General features: G+C 40.5%; 1 protein-coding gene across 2 annotated transcripts in view; it reads left to right on the top strand.

The window, feature by feature from the left end:
- Nucleotides 1-20,545, top strand: part of MDGA2 (MAM domain containing glycosylphosphatidylinositol anchor 2) — a 1,083,460-nt gene that overhangs the window by 1,043,928 nt on the left and 18,987 nt on the right. For both annotated transcript variants that reach the window (XM_069735022.1, XM_069735014.1), the window contains exons 13-16: nt 4,209-4,364; nt 4,533-4,691; nt 16,154-16,284; nt 17,883-17,988. In XM_069735022.1, coding sequence (XP_069591123.1) covers nt 4,209-4,364; nt 4,533-4,691; nt 16,154-16,284; nt 17,883-17,988 — 552 coding nt within the window. The remainder of the gene's footprint in view (nt 1-4,208; nt 4,365-4,532; nt 4,692-16,153; nt 16,285-17,882; nt 17,989-20,545) is intronic.

Genomic DNA, 20,545 nt, shown 5'->3' with positions numbered 1-20,545 from the left:
TATGTGACTGAAATAATTGCACGCTCCAGCATTGAAGGGTTTATATCAAGCAGAATAGGCAACAATGTTTTTGTCTTCTTGTAGACCCCCTATAGGAAAACAATAATTACCTAAAAGAAAATGAACTGACCTGTGTGTACAGAAAGAAGAAACACCATTAACGGCTACGATGTGTGCATTACTAAATGCCTGTTAGATATTTTTTGCTGCCAGTGATGTGTTACTCATACAAACAGATCATTTAATGGCAACTCATGAAAATATCCGCCTCCGTCAACAACGCCGTGGGGGTCCTGCATGGACAAAGGAGCCATTAAGCAAGATTCAACCATTACACTGAATGGGTTGTGTAATACTGTGCAGTTTCTATGGTGCTTCTGTGAGTGTAAGCCCGGCGTCACACTCGGCGTAAGACAATACGGTCCGTATATTACGGCCGTAATACGCTGAAAAGTCCCCAAAATAGTGGTCCGTAGCTCCTCCGTAGGCAGGGTGTGTCAGCGTATTTTGCGCATGGCATCCTCCGTATGTAATCCGTATGGCATCCGTACTGCATGTTTTTCTCGCAGGCTTGCAAAACCGACATTCGGCTATACAAGGGATCCATGTGTAAAAAAAAACAAGAAAACATATATACTGTCTATATGTATATATATATATATATATATATATATATATATATATATATAATAGAATAGGTATATATACATATATATATGTCAGTAGACACATATATGTATATATATTAATATTTCATACAGCGTGAGATGGCTTAAAAGCCGGTAATTCAATTGCCGGCTTTTGCTATCTCCTTTCTAAACCCGATATGATATGTGACATGGTTTACATACAGTAAATCATCTCATATCCCTCTTTTTTTTGCATATTCCACACTACTGTTAGTAGTGTGTATATGCAAAATTTGGCCGTTCTAGCTATTAAATTAAAGGGTTAAATGGCGGAAAAAATTGGCGTGGGCTCCCGCGCAATTTTCTCCGCCTGAGTAGTAAAGCCAGTGACTGAGGGCAGATATTAATAGCCTGGAGAGGGTCCATGGTTATTGGCTCCCCCTTGGCTAAAAACATCTGCCCCCAGCCACCCCAGAAAAGGCACATCTGGAAGATGCGCCTATTCTGGCACTTGGCTACTCTCTTCCCATTCCCGTGTAGCGGTGGGATACGGGGTAATGAAGGGTTAATGCCACCTTGCTATTGTAAGGTGACATTAAGCCAAATTAATAATGGAGAGGCGTCAATTATGACACCTATCCATTATTAATCCAATAGTAGTAAAGGGTTAAAAAAAACACAAACACATTATTTAAAAGTATTTAAATGAAATAAAAACAAAAGTTGTTGTAATATTTTATTCTACGCTCAATCCACCTGAAGACCCTCGCTCTGTAACAAAGAAAAAATAATAAACCAACAATATACATACCTTCCGAAGATCTGTAACGTCCCACGATGTAAATCCATCTGAAGGGGTTAAATTATTTTACAGCCAGGAGCTCTGCTAATGCAGCGGTGCTCGTGGCTGCAAAACCCCGCGGAATGAAGGTAAAGTAGCTCAATGACCTATATTTACCTTCATTTGCGGTGAGGCGCCCTCTGCTGGTTGTCCTCATATGCTCATATGAGCTTGAGCCTGGGAGCTTTCTAGGAAAGTTCCCACGCTCGAGGAACAACCAGCAGGGGGTGCATCACCGCAAATGAAGGTAAATATAGGTCATTGACCTACATTACCTTCATTCGCTGGGGTTTTGCAGCCACGAGCACCGCTGCATTAGCAGAGCTCCTGGCTGTGAAATATTTTAACCCCTTCAGATGCATTTACATCGTGGGATGTTACAGATCTTCGGAAGGTATGTATATTGTTGGTTTATTATTTTTTCTTTGTTACAGAGCGAGGGTCTTCAGATGGATTGAGCATAGAATAAAATATTACAACAACCTTTGTTTTTATTTCATTGTTTTTATTTCATCAAAATACTTTTAAATAATGTGTTTGTGTTTTTTTAACCCTTTACTACTATTGGATTAATAATGGATAGGTGTCATAGTTGACGCCTCTCCATTATTAATTTGGCTTAATGTCACCTTACAATAGCAAGGTGGCATTAACCCTTCATTACCCCATATCCTACCGCTACACGGGAATGAGAAGAGAGTGGCCAAGTGCCAGAATAGGCGCATCTTCCAGATGTGCCTTTTCTGGGGTGGCTGGGGGCAGATGTTTATAGCCAGGGGGGGGCCAATAACCATGGACCCTCTCCAGGCTATTAATATCTGCCCTCAGTCACTGGCTGTACTACTCTGGTGGAGAAAATTGCGCGGGAGCCCACGCCAATTTTTTCCGCCATTTAACCCTTTAATTTACTAGCTAGAGCGCCCAAATTTTGCACATACACACTACTAACATTAGTAGTGTGGAATATGCAAAAAAAAGGTGATATGAGATGGTTTACTGTATGTAAACCATGTCTCATATCATGTCGCGTTTAGGAAGGAGATGGCAAAAGCCGGCAATTGAATTACCGGCCTTAAAGCTATCTCGCGCTGTATGAAATATTAATATATATACATATATGTGTCTCACTGACATATATATATATACCTATTCTATGTGTACCCATTTATTCTACCTATTCTACTGTAAGCTGTCAGTGTGATTTTACTGTACACCGCACTGAATTGCCGGCTTTTCTCTCTAACACCGCTGCGTATTTCTCGCAAGTCACACTGCTGGTCCGTGTGTAATCCGTATTTTTCTGGCTTCCATAGACTTTCATTGGCATTTTTTTTGCGCAATACGGTGACAAACGCAGCATGCTGCGATTTTCTACGGCCGTAGAAAGCCGTATAATACTGATCAGTAAAATACGACAGATAGGAGCAGGGGCATAGAGAATAATTGGGACGTTTGTTAGGCGTGTTTTACGGATGTATTTTATGCGCTCTTACGTCCGTAAAACTCGCTAGTGTGACGCCGGCCTAAAAAAGAGGGAAGAATGACCGAAAGAGTGGAGGAAGGCCCATTTAGTATTTAACATATGGCCCCTATGGCCCTTACTGAGTACCATGTTACCACATCCCAAGTTTTTGGTATGAATTCTCCATAGAAAATCTCTAACAAAGTCCAGTAAAAAACAGAAACAAGCGGAGCGTTAAGTCCAATGGTGCTCAGCAGAAAAAAAACGGAACAGATTGTAAGGCAATAGATTGCCTATATGTTGTGGACTTCTTGGACATTTGGGATTCAACCCATGAAAAGTAGACCTTAGAGGCAAGTGTCTTGGTATTGTTAGCTCCAAATGGGACTGTGTTCTGCTGAGTGCTTATAAACCTGTTCTAGTAGAAGCCAATCATTGTGTCAAAATAAGAACCAATTAGATGCTTCTCTAATGATTTTCTACTGGACAGGTCCACCATTATGTCAAAATCAATACCCAGTAGACAATCTTCTAGAGTGGGATATGGACATTATTCTGTTAAAATCAAGACCCATTGGATAATTCTCTGGTGAATTTGTCCAATAGTTGTCTATTAATGTACCAAAACCAAGACACATTGGATTATCTTGTGAACTTGTCCTGGAGGGAGGGCTACTATTTTGTAAAAAACAGGACTCATTGGATGATTCTCTAATTGGACTTTGCACTAGAAGTCCATTATTGTGTCAAATCCAAGACCTATTGTAGTATCCTCCCTTGGGTCCATCCAGTAGATGGACATAATTGTGTCAAAACCAGGAACCACTGGGGGATTCTCTGTTGGACCTGTCCAGGAGATGCCCATTATTGCATCAAAACCAAGATCCAATGGAGGATATGTGGTGGTACTGTCTAGTAGAGGGTCATTATTGTTTCAAAGACATGATCTATTGGAGGATCCTGGTGTCCTTCTCCAGCCCTACCAATAGGCATGAAATCATAATGTTTCAGCTGATATGGATTTTTCGATTTGGACAGTCATAGTTTTAGCCATGATCCTTTATTCATGACTCCTTGGATAATACATAAAGTAATGTAATATCACAAAATAAATTACTTTCCATTCCTTTTAGACTTAAGAAAAAAACACATTACCAAATGGGTTCGTGTAGCATTTGGAGACAAACATTTCAACCAACTGCAGTGATATTCAAGTATGACTATGTCAATTTTTTGGACACTTCTGCTAAATATTAAATCTCTGGATTTCTTACAGGTGAGTTTCACTGTGGATTTGAAGATGGTAACATCTGCTTATTCACCCAGGATGACAGCGATATTTTTGACTGGACAAAACAAAGTGCTGGCACAAGAGATACTAGGTATACACCAAACACAGGGCCCACCACAGATGCCGGTGGATCCAAACAAGGTATGTTTTCCCTATCTTAATACAAAATACTTCTCTTGTCCTTCGACTGATATTTTGGAAATGGCCAGGAATAGCTTATCCTTTTTAGTATCTATCACTTACAAATATATATATTTTTTAATGTTTTCATAAAGCTCTACAGATTCCAAATGCATTTTTATTCTGTAGGCTTCTACATGTACATAGAGACATCTCGCCCCCGAGAGGATGGAGAAAAAGCCCGACTAATTAGCCCAGTCTTTAACATTGCACAGAAAAATCCATATGGGTCCAGCAATACTGCTTATTGTTTTAGTTTTTTCTACCATATGTATGGAAGACATATAGGTAAGTCATACTTCAGATGATATCTATATAAAATTATGCTGAACACAAACATTCTCATTGTTCGATCATGTTAAAACTTTAATAATATCCTTAGGGAAATTTCCAACAAGAAGTGAAACCATATTTTTGTTTCCCTTTTCCATTGGCTTTCCCCCTGAAAAAACTTGATTTTGATGTTGATGTTAACACTTTGTTATTTGATTAGATGGGAACCACTTTGACTAGTGAACATGAGAATATTCTTGATTGACCATGATTTGGTTTTGGCAGGACTGAACTTGGGTATGCCAATTTTAAAGCTCCGGATACAAAGCAACATTTGGTCGTCCACAACCTATGGAAAAATGTGGCATAGCTGCAAATTCAGTGCTCCCTGAGAGAATTATGTTCCGGAATAGCAAAAGCTGGATTTTAATGAATGTTGGATGGTTACCTTCAATCTTCTCTGAACCATGACCAATGCCTCATGGATGACCAAATGAGTAACAAGTGCAGTTTACTCAGATTGGCTACTTTGCTTTTAAATTGATCCTTGGCACTCTATGCCATTTGGGATAACGATGTAGCACATGGGCATCTACTACTACAATGGTAAATCACCAATGACCGGTTGGAATCTACTGTATCACCATCATGAGATTTCACAAAGGCTAGAACTGTACAGAGACATGGAGCAATCTAGCATGTCATGGTAAAATTGCCATGATGCCATGACTCACTCATAACCTCAGTGTTTCCATATGATACAAAAAGTTTGATGTATTGCTGTAATGCCCACTTGCATGTAGCCAAATGAAGCCCAGTTACATCTGGTGTCCTGCTGGTATTTCAGAAATTGGACACGTTACCGTTGAAGCCGAAAATAAATTCTTGGATATCGGGACCTACATATTGAACAATATGGTCATGTCTAGTGGAAAAAAAAGTGAAAAAGAGTTGCGAAAAAATGGAACGTCACCCCACCCCAGATATTGGCATGATTAAGTCTGTCAGAATAGATTACTTATCACAGCTAGTGATGAGCGAGTGTGCTCGTTACTCAAGTTTCTCCGAGCATGGTGGTCTCCGAGTATTTCGGCATGCTCGGAGATTTAGTTTGTGTTGACACAGCTGCATGATTTGCGGCTGTTAGACAGCCTGAACACAAGCAGGGATTGCATGTTTATTAGGCAATGCTCGGAGAAACTCGAGTAATGAGCATACTTGCTCATCACTAATCACAACTAGTTGGTTGCACTCAAGTTAACGATGGTAGATCATTCATGCCTAGCTACTAAAATGCTGTGGGCATATTTACAGTGTATTGTTGTGCCAGACAACTAGTGCAATTAATTATAAGATTCATTAGCACTTTGCTAAATGGCAAAATATACTTGTGATGATTACAGCTCCCCTTGATAACAGCGGGAGCTTTGTTGTGGCTCGGAAAGCAATCTCTCCCATTTATATTGTTCTGAGGACTCTCCATTTATTAGTGGATTTTACGTATTGTATTTGCATTTTAAAGTGAACCTGCCCTCTTCTATTTTTACATTTATATTACTTTTACATTTATATATATAAAATTAATAATATTTTTCTCACTATCTATTATTAACAATCAAACTCACAACTAAAAGTATATCAAAGCCCATTTCCACCTGTGAACACCAGTCGGAGCTTAATTTTTTCTGATGCAATTTATCCGAGATAAATCAAAAGTATTCAAAAGTGTTACAAAAATACTACAAAAATAATCAAATATAAATATAATATAGAAAAAATGAAATACTTCAAGTTCAGCCTTATATATGATGATGCGCTGTGTGGTATACTCTACTTCTATACAGTGCACAGATAACTTTACCATATGAGCCCTAATATATTGCTGAAATAACAGTACTTAAGACAGAAAAAACCTTCCTGTATAAAACAAATCCTATAGATTGCATGAGGCCTAACAAAAAGGAAAGCCTACTTTCCTAAACTATGCTAAAAATATTAATATTTTCCAATGTTTTGAAAACTTGCAAGAAAATATGTGGAATTGGTAGAATCCTAATCCTAATAGAGATGCGTGAACCCGAACATAAAAGTTTGGGGTTTGTACCGGACAGTTAGTGTTGGGTGCTAATCACCAACCATGGACTTCTGCCGTTGCAATGTTCGTTGTTCCGGGGAAGTCCGGTACCCAAACCGAACTTTGGAATAAAGTTTATGTTGGGTATCAGAGCACAAACTTCACGGGTCCGCTCACCCCTACTAATAATCTGTAAGTTGCGGCCACCAGGATACGCGAGTTGTGTCGAGGACAAAGTTCTTGTGTCTTCGATACCAAGCCCTAGGTGATACCTCATTAGGTGAGGCCATTTATAAAAAGAAAGTGTGCTGAGAAACTTGGCAATAAAACAAAAGAAAGTTACTGGCCTTTTTTTAAAACCCAGCATGTGGAACGGCAGAGATTTTAGCCACAGTAAAACACCCAGAGAACGGCCATTAATCCTGTTTACTGTCTGTGTATGTACGCAATCAGTCTCTTGTTGCTGCTAGAGCTCCTGATCAATTCGCATCCATCTCTCTTCTTGATCGATCACTTCACACCTGAATCAGTGAAACGAAGATTTAGATTCAGTGAAATTCTCAACCTGCGTCTTGTCAATATGTTTGTCCCTGATCCTTCATTGATGATCAATGGTTTCAGATTTTTTTTCCTTTTGTTGGGCCGCGTGGCTTTCAAGACAAGTTCTCTTAGTTCATAGATAAATAAACTGGAGTTCCTATCCATTCTCAGGTTTACTTTCTGTGGCTTAATCAAACAAACAGTTCATATAATATTATTTATATGGTGGTTAAAATGGTATTTAAAGTGAGCCTGTTGCATGCCTAAAATACGTAATTTTTTACTAAGTGTAAATGCCGCTGTACTCCTAAACCGATGTTGCTTTTCTTTTGTTCCTGCGCCTCTGTTCCTGAGATATGGTGGCTTCTTTACTGCATATAAATCTAGTCCTGTTAGCCAAGGGGGTGTGGTCCTCATCACTTCTCTGTAGATGTCTTCTTCTGGAGGACTACACCCAATTGGCTAAAAGACTAGCTTTATATACAGAAAAGAGAAGTTCATATCTCAGGAACGGAGAGGCGCAGGAGGAAAAAGAAAAACATCTACAGATTCAGGAGAACGGCGGTGGTTACACCAAGTTAAAATATATACATATTCATGACATGCGATAGGTCATCTTTAAAAGGGTCCTCGTGAACAGGGTCCTCGTGAAAAGGGTCCTCGTGAACAGGGTCCTCGTGAAAAGGGTCCTCGTGAACAGAGGGAAGTCATGCTTTATAAGAAATAAGCAACACTTCGATCTAGAATCTCTCTTTGCTCTAACGCTGTCACTCTAATGCTCTCTGCCAGGACCAGAAGTGATAACATCCTGACTAGTGATGAGTGAATGTGCTCAGATAAGGTGTAATCCGAGCATGCTCAGGTGCTAACCGAGTGACTTTGGCGTGATCGAGAAATATGTTTGAGCTCCTACGCATGCATGTCTCGCGGCTGTTCGACAGTCGAAACGCACGCAGGGAATATCTTACAGACAGGCAACCCTGCATGTGATGCGGCTGTCAAACAGCTGTGAGACATGCAGGAGCAGGGATTCAAACATATTTTTCAAGCATGTCGAAGATACTTATTTAACACCTGAGAATGCTCGGATTACACCTTATCCGAGCACGTTCACTCATCATTAATCCTAATCACATGTCACCTGACAGCTTAGTCTAGTTAATGACAAAAATGCAATGCGACTGGGGGTCGGGATGTCATCACTTCTGGCCCCAACAGAGAGTATTGAAATGACTGAACTGTAGAGTATTGGGATTTTAGTGGTAAGCATTACTTCTTTCTATGTTTGAGAAGTTAACAGGGCAAAGTCATCCATTTAAAAGGGGTTAGAAACCCCATTTTATGCCTAATGCCTAATTACTTGAAACAGAAATCCTAAACCCCTGCCCTTCACCACCCCCATCAAGTTTGTCCTATCTCTTTAGCTAAGCTGTGATTTCCTATAACTATCTGATTCACCACAATATGGCTCCTGCATTCCCTACCTCTGCTTTTATGCAGAAATGATAGTCACTCACAAATGACTGAGCTGTACCATACAATGCACGGCTTTAGGGCACTAAGGCATTAGCTGCAAGGCATTAGGTAGAAACCTGAATGGCCATACCTAATCTTCTGCAATATGTAAAATTGGGGTGGCCATATTGGTGTATTTGCACACCCTCTTGTACTACCTAGAGAGACTACAAAGGAACCTTTTTGAACTTTGAAAAAGTAATGTCTGCAAAGCTACAATTCCTCACACAACATCTAGACAGTGGTGGTGCTGTTTTAGAGATAAGGCAGCCATGTTTTTCTAACCTCGGACAAACCTTTTAAAGCATCACATGGTCAATCATTTCAATAAAAAAAAAATAAAGATTTGATATTTACAAGCAGGTACCAATGTACAGTATATTTGATCATCAACCTATCATATAAAGCACATTCCAGCATTTGTTTTTCAGCACTGGAGTGGCACTTTAAATGTAAGTCCCCTACCCCCGGTCATATACCCACCCTCTGGTGCTTTTACCATTTTTCGTTACTGCTCCAATCCCGCAGTGAACATAGCTTTTGAGTGACCGGAATTCAGAAGCTACATCACAAGCTCTATGGCTGGTTTCACATTTGAGTAGGACAGGGCTGCGGACTTCCTCGGTTAAGCCCTGCCCACTGTTGTGCCTCTTCCTTCAGCTCCGCCTACTTCGGTATGCGTCGTTCATACCTATCTTTAACAATTGGTACGCAGGCCATGCGGATGTATGCGGAGGCATCTGCATGCGTTGTTTTGGCACTGCACCGACCACAACAAAATCCTAACATGTTGCATTCGACGCAGTTCGGCGCAGCATCAAAACGACGCATGCGGACGCATCCGCATGGCCTGCATACCCAATGTTAAAGATAGGCACACAGAATGCATGCAGATGTAGGCAAAGCTGAATGGATGAGGTACGGCAGTGGGCGGGGCTTAACGGAGGAAGTACGCAGCCCTCCACAGCTCTGCGCTACGCAAGTGTGAAACCAGCCTTAGAGAGCCAGAATGAGGCTTTCATAGACTTTAATTGAAAAGTGACCTCCGCGTGCTCCATGAAACACTGGAGCTGCCGGCAGGTCACTTTTCTCCAGCAGATGAGCATGAGATGGGGCAGGGAAATTACATTTAAGGCACCATTCCAATAGTGCAGTAGAAAACACTGGTGTGGTGCTTTAACAAAGCTAGAACAGTTACAATTATTACATCGGATCAGAAAAACATGGTCTCTTCTTCCTAAAACAACCCCACCCCTGTCCCTGGATCATGCAGAGTATTGCAGCTCAAAGTCATTCAGTGGAAATGAGCTGCAATACCCGATATGGATATGTGGGGAGCTGTTTTGAAAAAAAAGCTTTTTTTTTAATACTGTACTCTAGTAATGACCAAATCTTCTGAATTTCAAATTTTCCAGCGTTGTCCAATTTTTCGGAAAAATGTAATTGGAATTGCAAATATTACAAAATCACCAATTGCCTTAAAAACATGTGTGTGACTCTGAGGCCTCCTAGGATTGTATCTAACCCATTGAAAAACTTTAACACAAACACAGCCTTAGTAATGTCAAAGTGAGCACAAAATATATAGCTATGGGTAAACTGATGGTGGTTGTTCTTCACTGCTGTCCTGTTACACATGATCTCTATGATTTTTTTTAGTGCTTTTTGGCTGCCTCTCCCAATTTTTATTGTTAATCGGTGAGCTATGACATCCTCTCACTAACCGAGATTCACCACTTAGTGGCTGCTGCTTTCCTTGCCTTAGCTTTTAAACAGGCTATGTTATTTTTTTTTTTATTGACTGTTATACCAAGTGATAGCTACAACAAGGCATTAGGGGAAGCCAGTGTGTCCACGCCTGATCTTCCTCTGACTGATGCGTACTTTGTCCGACATAACTTCGAGAATTTTTTTGACGTTTCACACAAATGAAATATCACACTTTTTAATTAGGCTGGGTACTGTGAATTTCCTAAACTTCGACACAAATTCGTTACACATCAAAGAAATTCGCTCACCTCTATTGTACTCCATTTTATGACTTGCACTTTCTTAGCCTTTTTCTCAATCTAATTGAACCAGCACGTCTTTTTGTAGCATATTAGAGCTACAAAGCGTGTAACAGTGTCAATCAGGTTATGATATTGTTATGTTCTTTGACATGCTTGACCAAACTTTTCTCATCTCAATAGGAGTTTTAATGAGGAAGTACGGCCTACCGATTCATGTCACACTTCTGTGTGGGTCTCATTCTTTTGAGCCAGTCTTATTCACATCGGCTCTACTTTCTAAACACCCTGAAAAATGTTCTTTTTAGCAGTCCCCATTTCCTAATAACTTCACCCTTCCATATAATATCCAGCGAGTGCATTGTATTCATTAAGGAAAGACACTTTTCTGCTTCTGTATTTGTAAAATAGACCATTATATGAGGTGTATAGTGTTCTATTACCAGTCACTCACTCATAGGTTAATAGGGCTCCTGAAGTTTTGCATTGCTCCATTGATCTTGCTTTAGGATTTGGCGAGATCTCGGAATGTAGTAAACATCGATTCCCAGTTATTTTGAATTTTATTCAGAACAAAACGAATTGGAAGTGTAATCTGCCATAAATGATTTTTTATAAATTTCATCATCTCTATTTAAGATCAATTTCAATCTGGCTGAGCTGCAGTACACTAAAATGACCACTACATGGTGTAGGGAGCTGTTGTGTATTGTTTTCTTACACTTTGCACTTCACGTGAAAGGTATTAGCTGATCGATAAAAGTAAGTCATGAATATTTCAGTTCTGGACAAACCATTTACATATAAGTCTAAAACAGTCCTTTCTCACCTCCTAGAATGTTATTATTTGTGTGTGTCATGTTGCAATTATTTTAAAAAACACTTTATATGTCCAGGTCTAAGGGATCTCCTTGTGAACACCCTTATGGGCCAGGCAATTAGAGATGAGGAAGTTGATTTGCTTCAAATTTCACAAAAATTTCCAATATATCCAGGGCCGTATTTAGAGTTTATGCTGCCCTAGGCACATTTTATGCTGCCTCACCCATTGGGAACATGACTAATGCAGACACTGTCGGCAGTGACTTAGGCTACTTTCACTTAAGCAATTTTTGCCATTTGCAGCAGATTTGGCAGTTTTTCCGCATCTGCCGCGCAACGGATCACTTACGGCAAAACTGCGTTCGGCCTCATTCATTCCCTTCTGCTATAAGGACATGTGCATCTTTTGCGGTTTTGCCGCGATCCAGCAAATGCGGTACTTGCAGCAACGGGAAAAAAAAGCTGCTATCAGTGTTTTTCTTGTCTCATCGGGAATGAATGAGGCCAAATCTATGTATATGCCCATGGAGCTCTTTCAAAGACAATTCCAGCAATATTTTTACATGTGTTCAGTCCATTCATCTGAAATCGATTTGCATACATATGCAATTGAGAGAGTAGATCTGTTACTCCAGCTCTAAACTCGCTCAGTGCCACCTCTTCCTGATCGACTTACAGCTCTTCCAGAAAGAAACGCAGCATAGAGGCTGTCAGTGAAGCAAAAAAAGGTGGCACTCTGTGGGAAATAGAGCCGGAGTGATAGAGGGTTAAGATCCACCATAGTCGTTAGGCATTATTTATATATCAATTGAAATACTGATTTCTGAATAACAGAGAAAGGAACTGACCATATAAAGGTATTTATTTGAAAGAGCTACATGCACATATAAAAGGTTTGAGGGGTGAAATCCTGCATACAGACTGCCTTTAAATAAATATACTGTCACTGTCCCCGTGTTTGTACGGCTAAGTAATAAAGAGAAAATGAGTGGCAGCCATAGATCTCACTTTCAGTTAATGTCCCATAAACCTGAGAGTCGACACTGGTGGAACAGAGCCAACACAAGGGGTCAGCCTTCACAGAACTGCAGTGACAGTGCGTGCAGGACTGCTGCTAGGAATTTTGGGGCCCCTTACGGGCAAAATTTCGGGGCCCCCTTGGGACTCCGCCCAGACTCCACCCCAGTTCCGCCTCCACACTCTCAAGCCTTCCACAGGCCCAACACCCGCTCTTGGAAAAATTCATCTTCTGCACCACGTCCTCACCAATCTGATATTAACAGTTCTCAGCAGACAGCAGATCACATACATAGCTAGCAGCTTTTGTTTTGGCCAAAAGAATTTTAAAGCCGCCACTAAAACAAGGTAGGCTCTTTTGGTTGGGCCCTACTCTACTCTAACCTATTAAACATTTCTTAAAATATCCAGTACTCTTTTTAGGTATATTTTTATTTATTTTTAGAGGAATGAGTAGAATAACCATTAATACCACATGCAAGAGAGAAAAACCATCACACTATGACCAGACAACATATTACCACCACATAGTGACGGAATAATACCCCATACAAGGAACAAATACCTCCATTCCATGACCAGATCACATATTACCATCACACAGTGACCAAATAATACCACATACAGGGAGAAATACCGCCACACCATAACCAGATCACAAACTACCAGCACATAGTGACTGAATACTACAATACTCATCATTAATAAAAAGAAAAAACACAACACTAATGCCCTTATACACAGGAGCTCTGCATATAATGATAGTGTATAGGTAATACAGTGATCACCAGTGATATTATACACAGGAGCTCTGTATTTAGTGTCAATGAACAGGTAATAGAGTGTATAGTGTCAGTATACAGGTAACACACTGACTCACCAGTGATGTCTCTAGCTGAAGTCCTTCATCTTTGCTGTTCTTTTTCATGCAGCGCAGACCGCCATAATTTCTTCCAACCAGGACTTGTCTTTGCATAAAATAACACATAGTTACCTAGAGCCCCGCTTCCAGATCACATTCCCCACTTTTTCCCTTTCTTCTACTACACTAGACATCTGAATACAGACGTGCACCCACTATTAATATATAATTAGTTATTATTAATCCACCAACACGACCAAACCAACTATAAATAGCCATTTTCCCCACTTAATATATAGATTATTTAGCCCCTGTACTCTTTCCCTCAATTTATTAGAAGTCACTGCATCCTCAACGCCCCCCACTATGTGCCTCCCGCTCCCCCGATTAATTATATTTACAGGCTCCTTCCCACATAATTCATTGTCATGTCTTCTCCCTCTCTCCCACCCCCACCCTCTATTCATTATCAACTGCTCTCCCCCTACATTCAATACATCATTTACTCCCACCACCCTCAAAATTCATCATTATTTGCTCTCCCCAGTTCCTCATTTGCTCTCCCCATCCCCCACCTTCAATTGAATTGCTGTCCGCTGTCCCTCACTTCATCATTTGCAGTCCCCCTCACTTCATTTGCTGTCGTCCTCCCCCTCACTTCATCATTTGCAGTCCCCCATTTCCCCTTCACTTCATAATTTGCAGTCCCCTTCCATTCATGTGCAGCCCCCATCTCCCCTCCCTTACATCACTTGCAGCCCCCCTCCATCATTTGCAGCCCCTCCATCATTTGCAGCCATCCCCCTCCAACATGTGCAGATCCCCCTCCATCCATCATGTGCAGATCCCCCCTCCATCCATCATGTGCAGATCCCCCCTCCATCCATCATGTGCAGATCCCTCCCTCCATCCATCATGTGCAGATTTCCCTCTCCATCCATCATGTGCAGATCCCCCCTCCATCCATCATGTGCAGATCTCCCCCTCCATCCATCATGTGCCGACCCCCATCATGTGCAGATTCCCCTCCATCCATCATATACAGATCCCCATCCATCCATCATGTACAGGTCCCCCCTCCATACATCATTTGCAGACCCCCTCCATCCATCATGTGCAGATGCCCCCTCTATCCATCATGTGCAGACCCCCCCTCCATCCATCATGTGCAGATCCCCATAATGTGCAGACTAGACCAGAGGCAGAGATATATTACACCCCCCACCCCATCCACTCTATCTGGGACTGGGTGCAAACATTGCCAGTGCTGCTGCTGATGTCTGTGCTCCAGCCTTCAGGCAGAAACGAGCCTGAGGAGTCTGAGGGAAGTGGAGAGTCACTGACAGAGCCATACCGCAGGCAGCGCGCGGGCATGAGGGAGATCAGGCTTACTTACTGTGTACTGCTCTGCTGCTGCGAGTCTCAGGCCAGGCAAGCAATGTGTGTCCCAGCCAGGTTGGGAGACTGGGCGCTGCCATTCCACCTCAGCCCCACCCCTGGTAAGTGGACTTACCAGGGAATAGGGAGAGTCGGCACTAGCACCACATGTACTGACTGCCCCGTCTTCACGAATGCACTGCTGGACTAAAAAAAAAAAGAAAAAAAACATTCTTAGGTGCCGCCCCCGCATCTTCCCGCCTTAGGCACGTGCCCTCAAGTGCCTAGTGGCAAATATAGCCCTGAATATATCAGAATCTTGATTTGGGTTGAGAATGGGTAAAGAAACTAAAATTAAAAAAAAAAAACAGGCAGCACAGCTTTCTCTAGCTCTACTCACTCTTCAGTGCTCTTTGGCGCCTCCAGTGCTGACAAGACTTTATGACATCATGACATTGCGCGACAAAGACCTCATGTAACATTATGTGGCATTCTGAGGTCTGGTCAGTGCTAGAAACGCCAAATAGTCCATACTTTTATTAATTATGCTTTTGCACTTGTAAGGACATCAGTGAATAATAAATGTCTTCAAATTTCCTAGCTAAATTTGAGCAAATCTTCTGAATTTGAAATTCAGCCAGATTTTCTCATTTTTATTGATAGTGCTTCTTGGGGGAAAAAGAAATGCAAATTAGCCTTCTTCCAAAAGTAACAGAGTTGCCTCTGTAGTGCCACATATTGGAGTTCATCACCCTATAAGTCAATGTGAATTATAGGCAAGTAGCAAATCTGGTTTGAAGCACATCTGCGCTTGTGTGAAATGCAACTTCTCTTGTCATGTGAAGGATGCCTGCGCTTGTTGTCTGAAGGGAGACTGTGCTTGTGTGAAGAGTGTCTGCGATTGTTTTGTGATGCACGCCTGCACTTTTTCTGTGAAGAGCGCTTGCACTTGTTGTGTGAATCATACTTGTGCTTGTTGTTTGATGCACACTTACACTTGTTGTGACTTATCTGGTGGCTACCTCCATGGACTGATTTCTTACATTTCGAGGAGAGCTCAATTATATTTAGAGGTAAATTTTATGTTTTTGTGTTATTTCAAGATATTTTATCTTTCTAAAAAAAACACTGGACCTTTATTTTAACCTTCAAGAATGTTTGGTTCTGTACCATGGCACCATGGTAAACTAAAACACTCAATAACAGCTAAACTCCTACAATTTTATGTTTGAACATGCCATTTTGTTTCTGAATTTCTTAGGAAGCTTGAACATATTCCTTCGACTCAAAGGGCAAACCAGCACAGAAATCCAAATCTGGTCGGCCAGTGGAAATAAAGGAGAGCAGTGGCATCAAGCTCGTATTAATATACACCCAACAGCTTCATTTCAGGTAGGTGACGGTCATGCACATTCAATGGCAATGGATATCAGTCAAACAGTAGGGTTCAAGGGTCTCAATGTTAAAGAATTATTAAAGAATCCACATGAGTAACTTAATGGTCCATCATGTAGTCAGTGCTAAAAAATACTTATAATGAGATCATTGTCTTTTTTTTGTGGTTGTTGGTTTAAAGGGTTTGTTCCAAGTTTGGAAATTATGGATAACTTCTCAGCCTCTTTAGTCTAACCTTTACCAATCCCAAGAACAGGGCTCTGAGGAAGCACAGCTCTCAAGTTTATCGGGCAGTCCCGTAGAGAATGAATGGAGTGGACTTGCACATGTTAGATATTCTCTCCAGTCAGACTAGGCCTTTCAGAGTTTCATTCTCTGGAATAATTGAGGTCCTAGCAGTCAGACTCCCAGCTATTGTGAAGTCTCCATTGAACAGGGGATAAATTCCAACTTTGGCACAAACCATTTAACCTCCAGGGTCCCTTGAGAATTTATAATATTAGAATCTTTGATTATGGCAGCAGAACCTCCACCGATATGAGGGCTGGGATGTGCCTGCTACCATTATTCCTGCATTGTTTCACAAGAAGACCCAACTCCAGTCCCCTTGTTATGCTGTCCTTACCATATCCTAAATACACCAGAAGTTACCTATGGAGAACCATTAATACCATCTAGACTGCTAGCTGATGGTCTCCGCTTAAAAAAAACACATATTTTTGCAACCAAATATAACCAGGTGAAAACACAAGAGGATGGCAAATTGAAGATTAATTACAAAAACAGATTGGGTCTATCAACAAAATTCCAAAAAATCTTAGTCTATTAAGCCAAAGTTTTAGGTAGATTTATCAATCGAGGTCTTTACAGTTCTTTACAGCACAGCACAATACACTCTAATCTCTGTAGAAGGATAATTGGCAAATTGGTAAGAATCATTTTAAGCAGTTTTGAAATATAAAATGCATAATGTCAAAATGGTTGAGGAAACCGTTAAATCTGAGGATAGAACAGGTTGTTCCCTCTTCTTGCCAAATTGTTATTTTGGCTTTATTACAGTGCTCAGTACTGGGAGCTATGCTTTATTTTGGTTTCTCAAAGAAATGTCGTATTATTCCCTTTAATAATTCATTTTCGGGAAATATTTGGCTAGGTGGGGCTCCTAAACATCCTCAGTTAATGGTTAAAAGTAGATCTTAGAATATATAGAAGATCAAAATGATTCATGGGACATCATTAGTCCATTGTCACTGACACAGAAGAGGCGTAGGGGATCCCGGAAGATAGGAGGAGAGTCATAGGTCTCTATTCTGGTGGCCACGGACTACCAACATGTCCGCTGGACCAGAGTGCCATGAAGTTTTTTGATCATCTATAATAATACGTAATAGAAAGCATACATTTTTTAATGAGTTTTAAGGGTTTAAAATAATCAAAATAATTCATATCCATCTCAAATATTATATTTTCATTTGTCTATCTATACTTATATGTCCATCTATCTAGATGAAGATTTTCTAACATTTTACCCCAATTTACCTATATTGTCTTAAATACTGCCATATATTGTGACTCAAAATGTTTTCTCAATTCAGATAATTTTTGAAGGAGTTCGAGGTCCTGGTATTGAAGGCGACATTGCCATAGATGATGTATCAATCCTAGAGGGAGAATGTATGAAGATGGATCAGCCAGTAACTTGTATGTACCACTTGTTACACAAAATTATTCATTTTTTTTCCAACAATTATTAATTGGTGTAAAAAAAAAAAATCGATAAAACACATTTTCAAAAATTGTATTGGAAAGTTCCAGGTAAATAATGGGTAACCCTCAGCTATTAAGGAAAGAATTACACTCCCTGACAAACGTTATATCTCTTATCCACGTTATGCAAATAAAAGCTTATAACATGATGTTAAATTCATCCATTGGTTGTATAAATTATTTTTTTGAAAGCTGACACCCTCCGAAATGTGGTTTAGGTTAAGAAAATAAATTTGCATCAATGCAGAAATTTTGATCAGTTAATGGACACAGAATGGTTAGATTTTGGCAAGACAAAAGTTTTGTCGCCTGATCATATAATCCACCCAATCCTAGTTTATATCCTCACCAGTGCTCAGTAAATGATCGGTTAATTAGTGTGTGTGTATAAAACGAAAACCAGCACCCCAGACCTTCACTTGTACTGCAACTTGAGCTCTGACAGCATGCCAAAAAATCCACCCTGCGACCAAAGCCTGGATTATCAAGAGGCTGAAGACCAGATCCACTGCAGAGGTGGCTGGCACCTATAATGTGTCTCAGCATCAAGTACAAAGAATTAAAAAAAGATTTGAAGAGACTGGAGATGTGTTTGACAAGCCCAGGTCCGGCAGACCCCGCAAGACAACTGCTCAGGAGGAACGTTTGTTGGTTAGAAAATCCAAGGCAAGCCCTTCTTCCACTGAAGCAGAGCTCCAACAGGCCTGGTCATCTCAAGTCCCTTTGTCAACTAGAACAGTTTGTAGGATTCTTTCGCAAAATGGCCTCCATGGTCGAATCAGTGCCCAGAAGCCAGCACTAAACAAAAGGCAAATAAAAATCCGTGTGGCATTTGCAAAGTCCCACAGCCTGCTAAACAAATGGATGCTGGAAAAGTGGCAGAAGGTGGATTTCTCTGATGAATCTTCAGTAGACTTACACCACAGCCACCGCGAATACTGAAGGAGACCTACTGGAGCCTATATGGATCCAAAATACGCCCAGAAAACAGTTAAATTTGGTGGTGGAAAGATCATGGTCTGGGGTTACATTCAGTATGGAGGTGTGCGAAACATTTGCAAGGTGGAAGGCAATATCAATAGCCTAAAATATCAAGAAGTATTAGCTACATCTTATATTCCAAATCATAAAAGGGGTCAAATTCTGCAGCCGGATGGTGCTCCATCTCATACATCCATCTCTACAACTAAGTTCCTCCAGGCAAAAAAGGTCAAGGTGCTCAAGGACTGGCCAGCCCAGTCACCAGAAATGAACATCATTGAGCATGTTTGGGGTAGGATGAAAGAGGAAGCTTGAAAGACAAAACCAAGAATCTAGATGAACTCTGGGAGGCATGTAAGACTGCATTCTTTGCTATTCCTGATAATTTCATTAATCAATTGTATGAATCATTGTTGAACCGCATGGATGCAGTCCTTCAAGCTCATGGAAATCACAAAAATATTGTATATGACTCTAATAGCACCACAACTTCATTCACCAATGTTATGCAACATATATTTATATTTTAAGTTAATTATTTGTTTGAACATCACATTACTTTCTGTGGGCGACAAAACTTTTGTCTTGCCAAAATCTGACCATTCTGTGTCCATTAACTGATCAATATTTCTGCATTGATGCCAATTTATTTTCTTAACCTAAACCACATTTCGGAGGGTTTCAGCTTTCAAAAGAATAATTTATACAACCAATGGATGAATTTAACGTCAGGTTATAAGCTTTTATCTACATAACATGGGTAAGCGACATTACTTCTGTCAGGGAGTGTACACCATGTAATGCTTCCTTTTGCCTGTGGTCGCACTGCTGGGAAACTAAACACTTATTGTCAGGTTCCCCCACAGTTGATTACTGGTTGTCCTTGAAGTGGTATATCAAGAGATCAGCTTATCATTTGGTGCCTTTTAAAACCTCTTTCAATGTTATTTACTGAGGTCATATGACTAAAATATGCCATCTCTTTCTGATCAGTGTGATTTGATCAAGAGACATATGCTCTGAGTTCTACACTATTTTTTTAAATTACAGTGCCTCAACCCTCCTCGATTGTCCAGTGATCTTGCCCACCTAAAAACAGGTGGAGGTGATCACGCATAGATATGGATTTTGTTTTATAGGGAATCTGTCAGTAGGATCAACCCTCCTAAGCCGTCTATATGGGCAGGTTGGTCATAGAAAGTTGACTAAAATTATACCTTGATATCTGCGATCCAATGTCTTGTTCCAGAAAACCCCCTGTTTTTCTTAATATGTAAGTGAGCTGTTAAGATCTAAGGGCCAGACATGGATCTCTCTGAGAATCTGTCTTCAAACATTATTTTAAATGAAAAAGAACATTACCAATGTGAGACATGTAATTATTGACCGTCTGCTCTCCTGATCCCATTGCAGAGCCCCATTTAATTAAAAATAAGCTTTGGATTCACTCTCTTAGGAAGATCTGTGTCTGGTCGGATACATCTTAAACAAATCATTTACATATTAAGAA

This window comes from Ranitomeya imitator, chromosome 1 (genome assembly GCF_032444005.1).
Source record: "Ranitomeya imitator isolate aRanImi1 chromosome 1, aRanImi1.pri, whole genome shotgun sequence".
NCBI classification, from domain to species: domain Eukaryota; kingdom Metazoa; phylum Chordata; class Amphibia; order Anura; family Dendrobatidae; genus Ranitomeya; species Ranitomeya imitator.
Note: the sequence above shows the minus strand (reverse complement) of the source record. Positions and strands in the feature narration are given on the sequence as shown.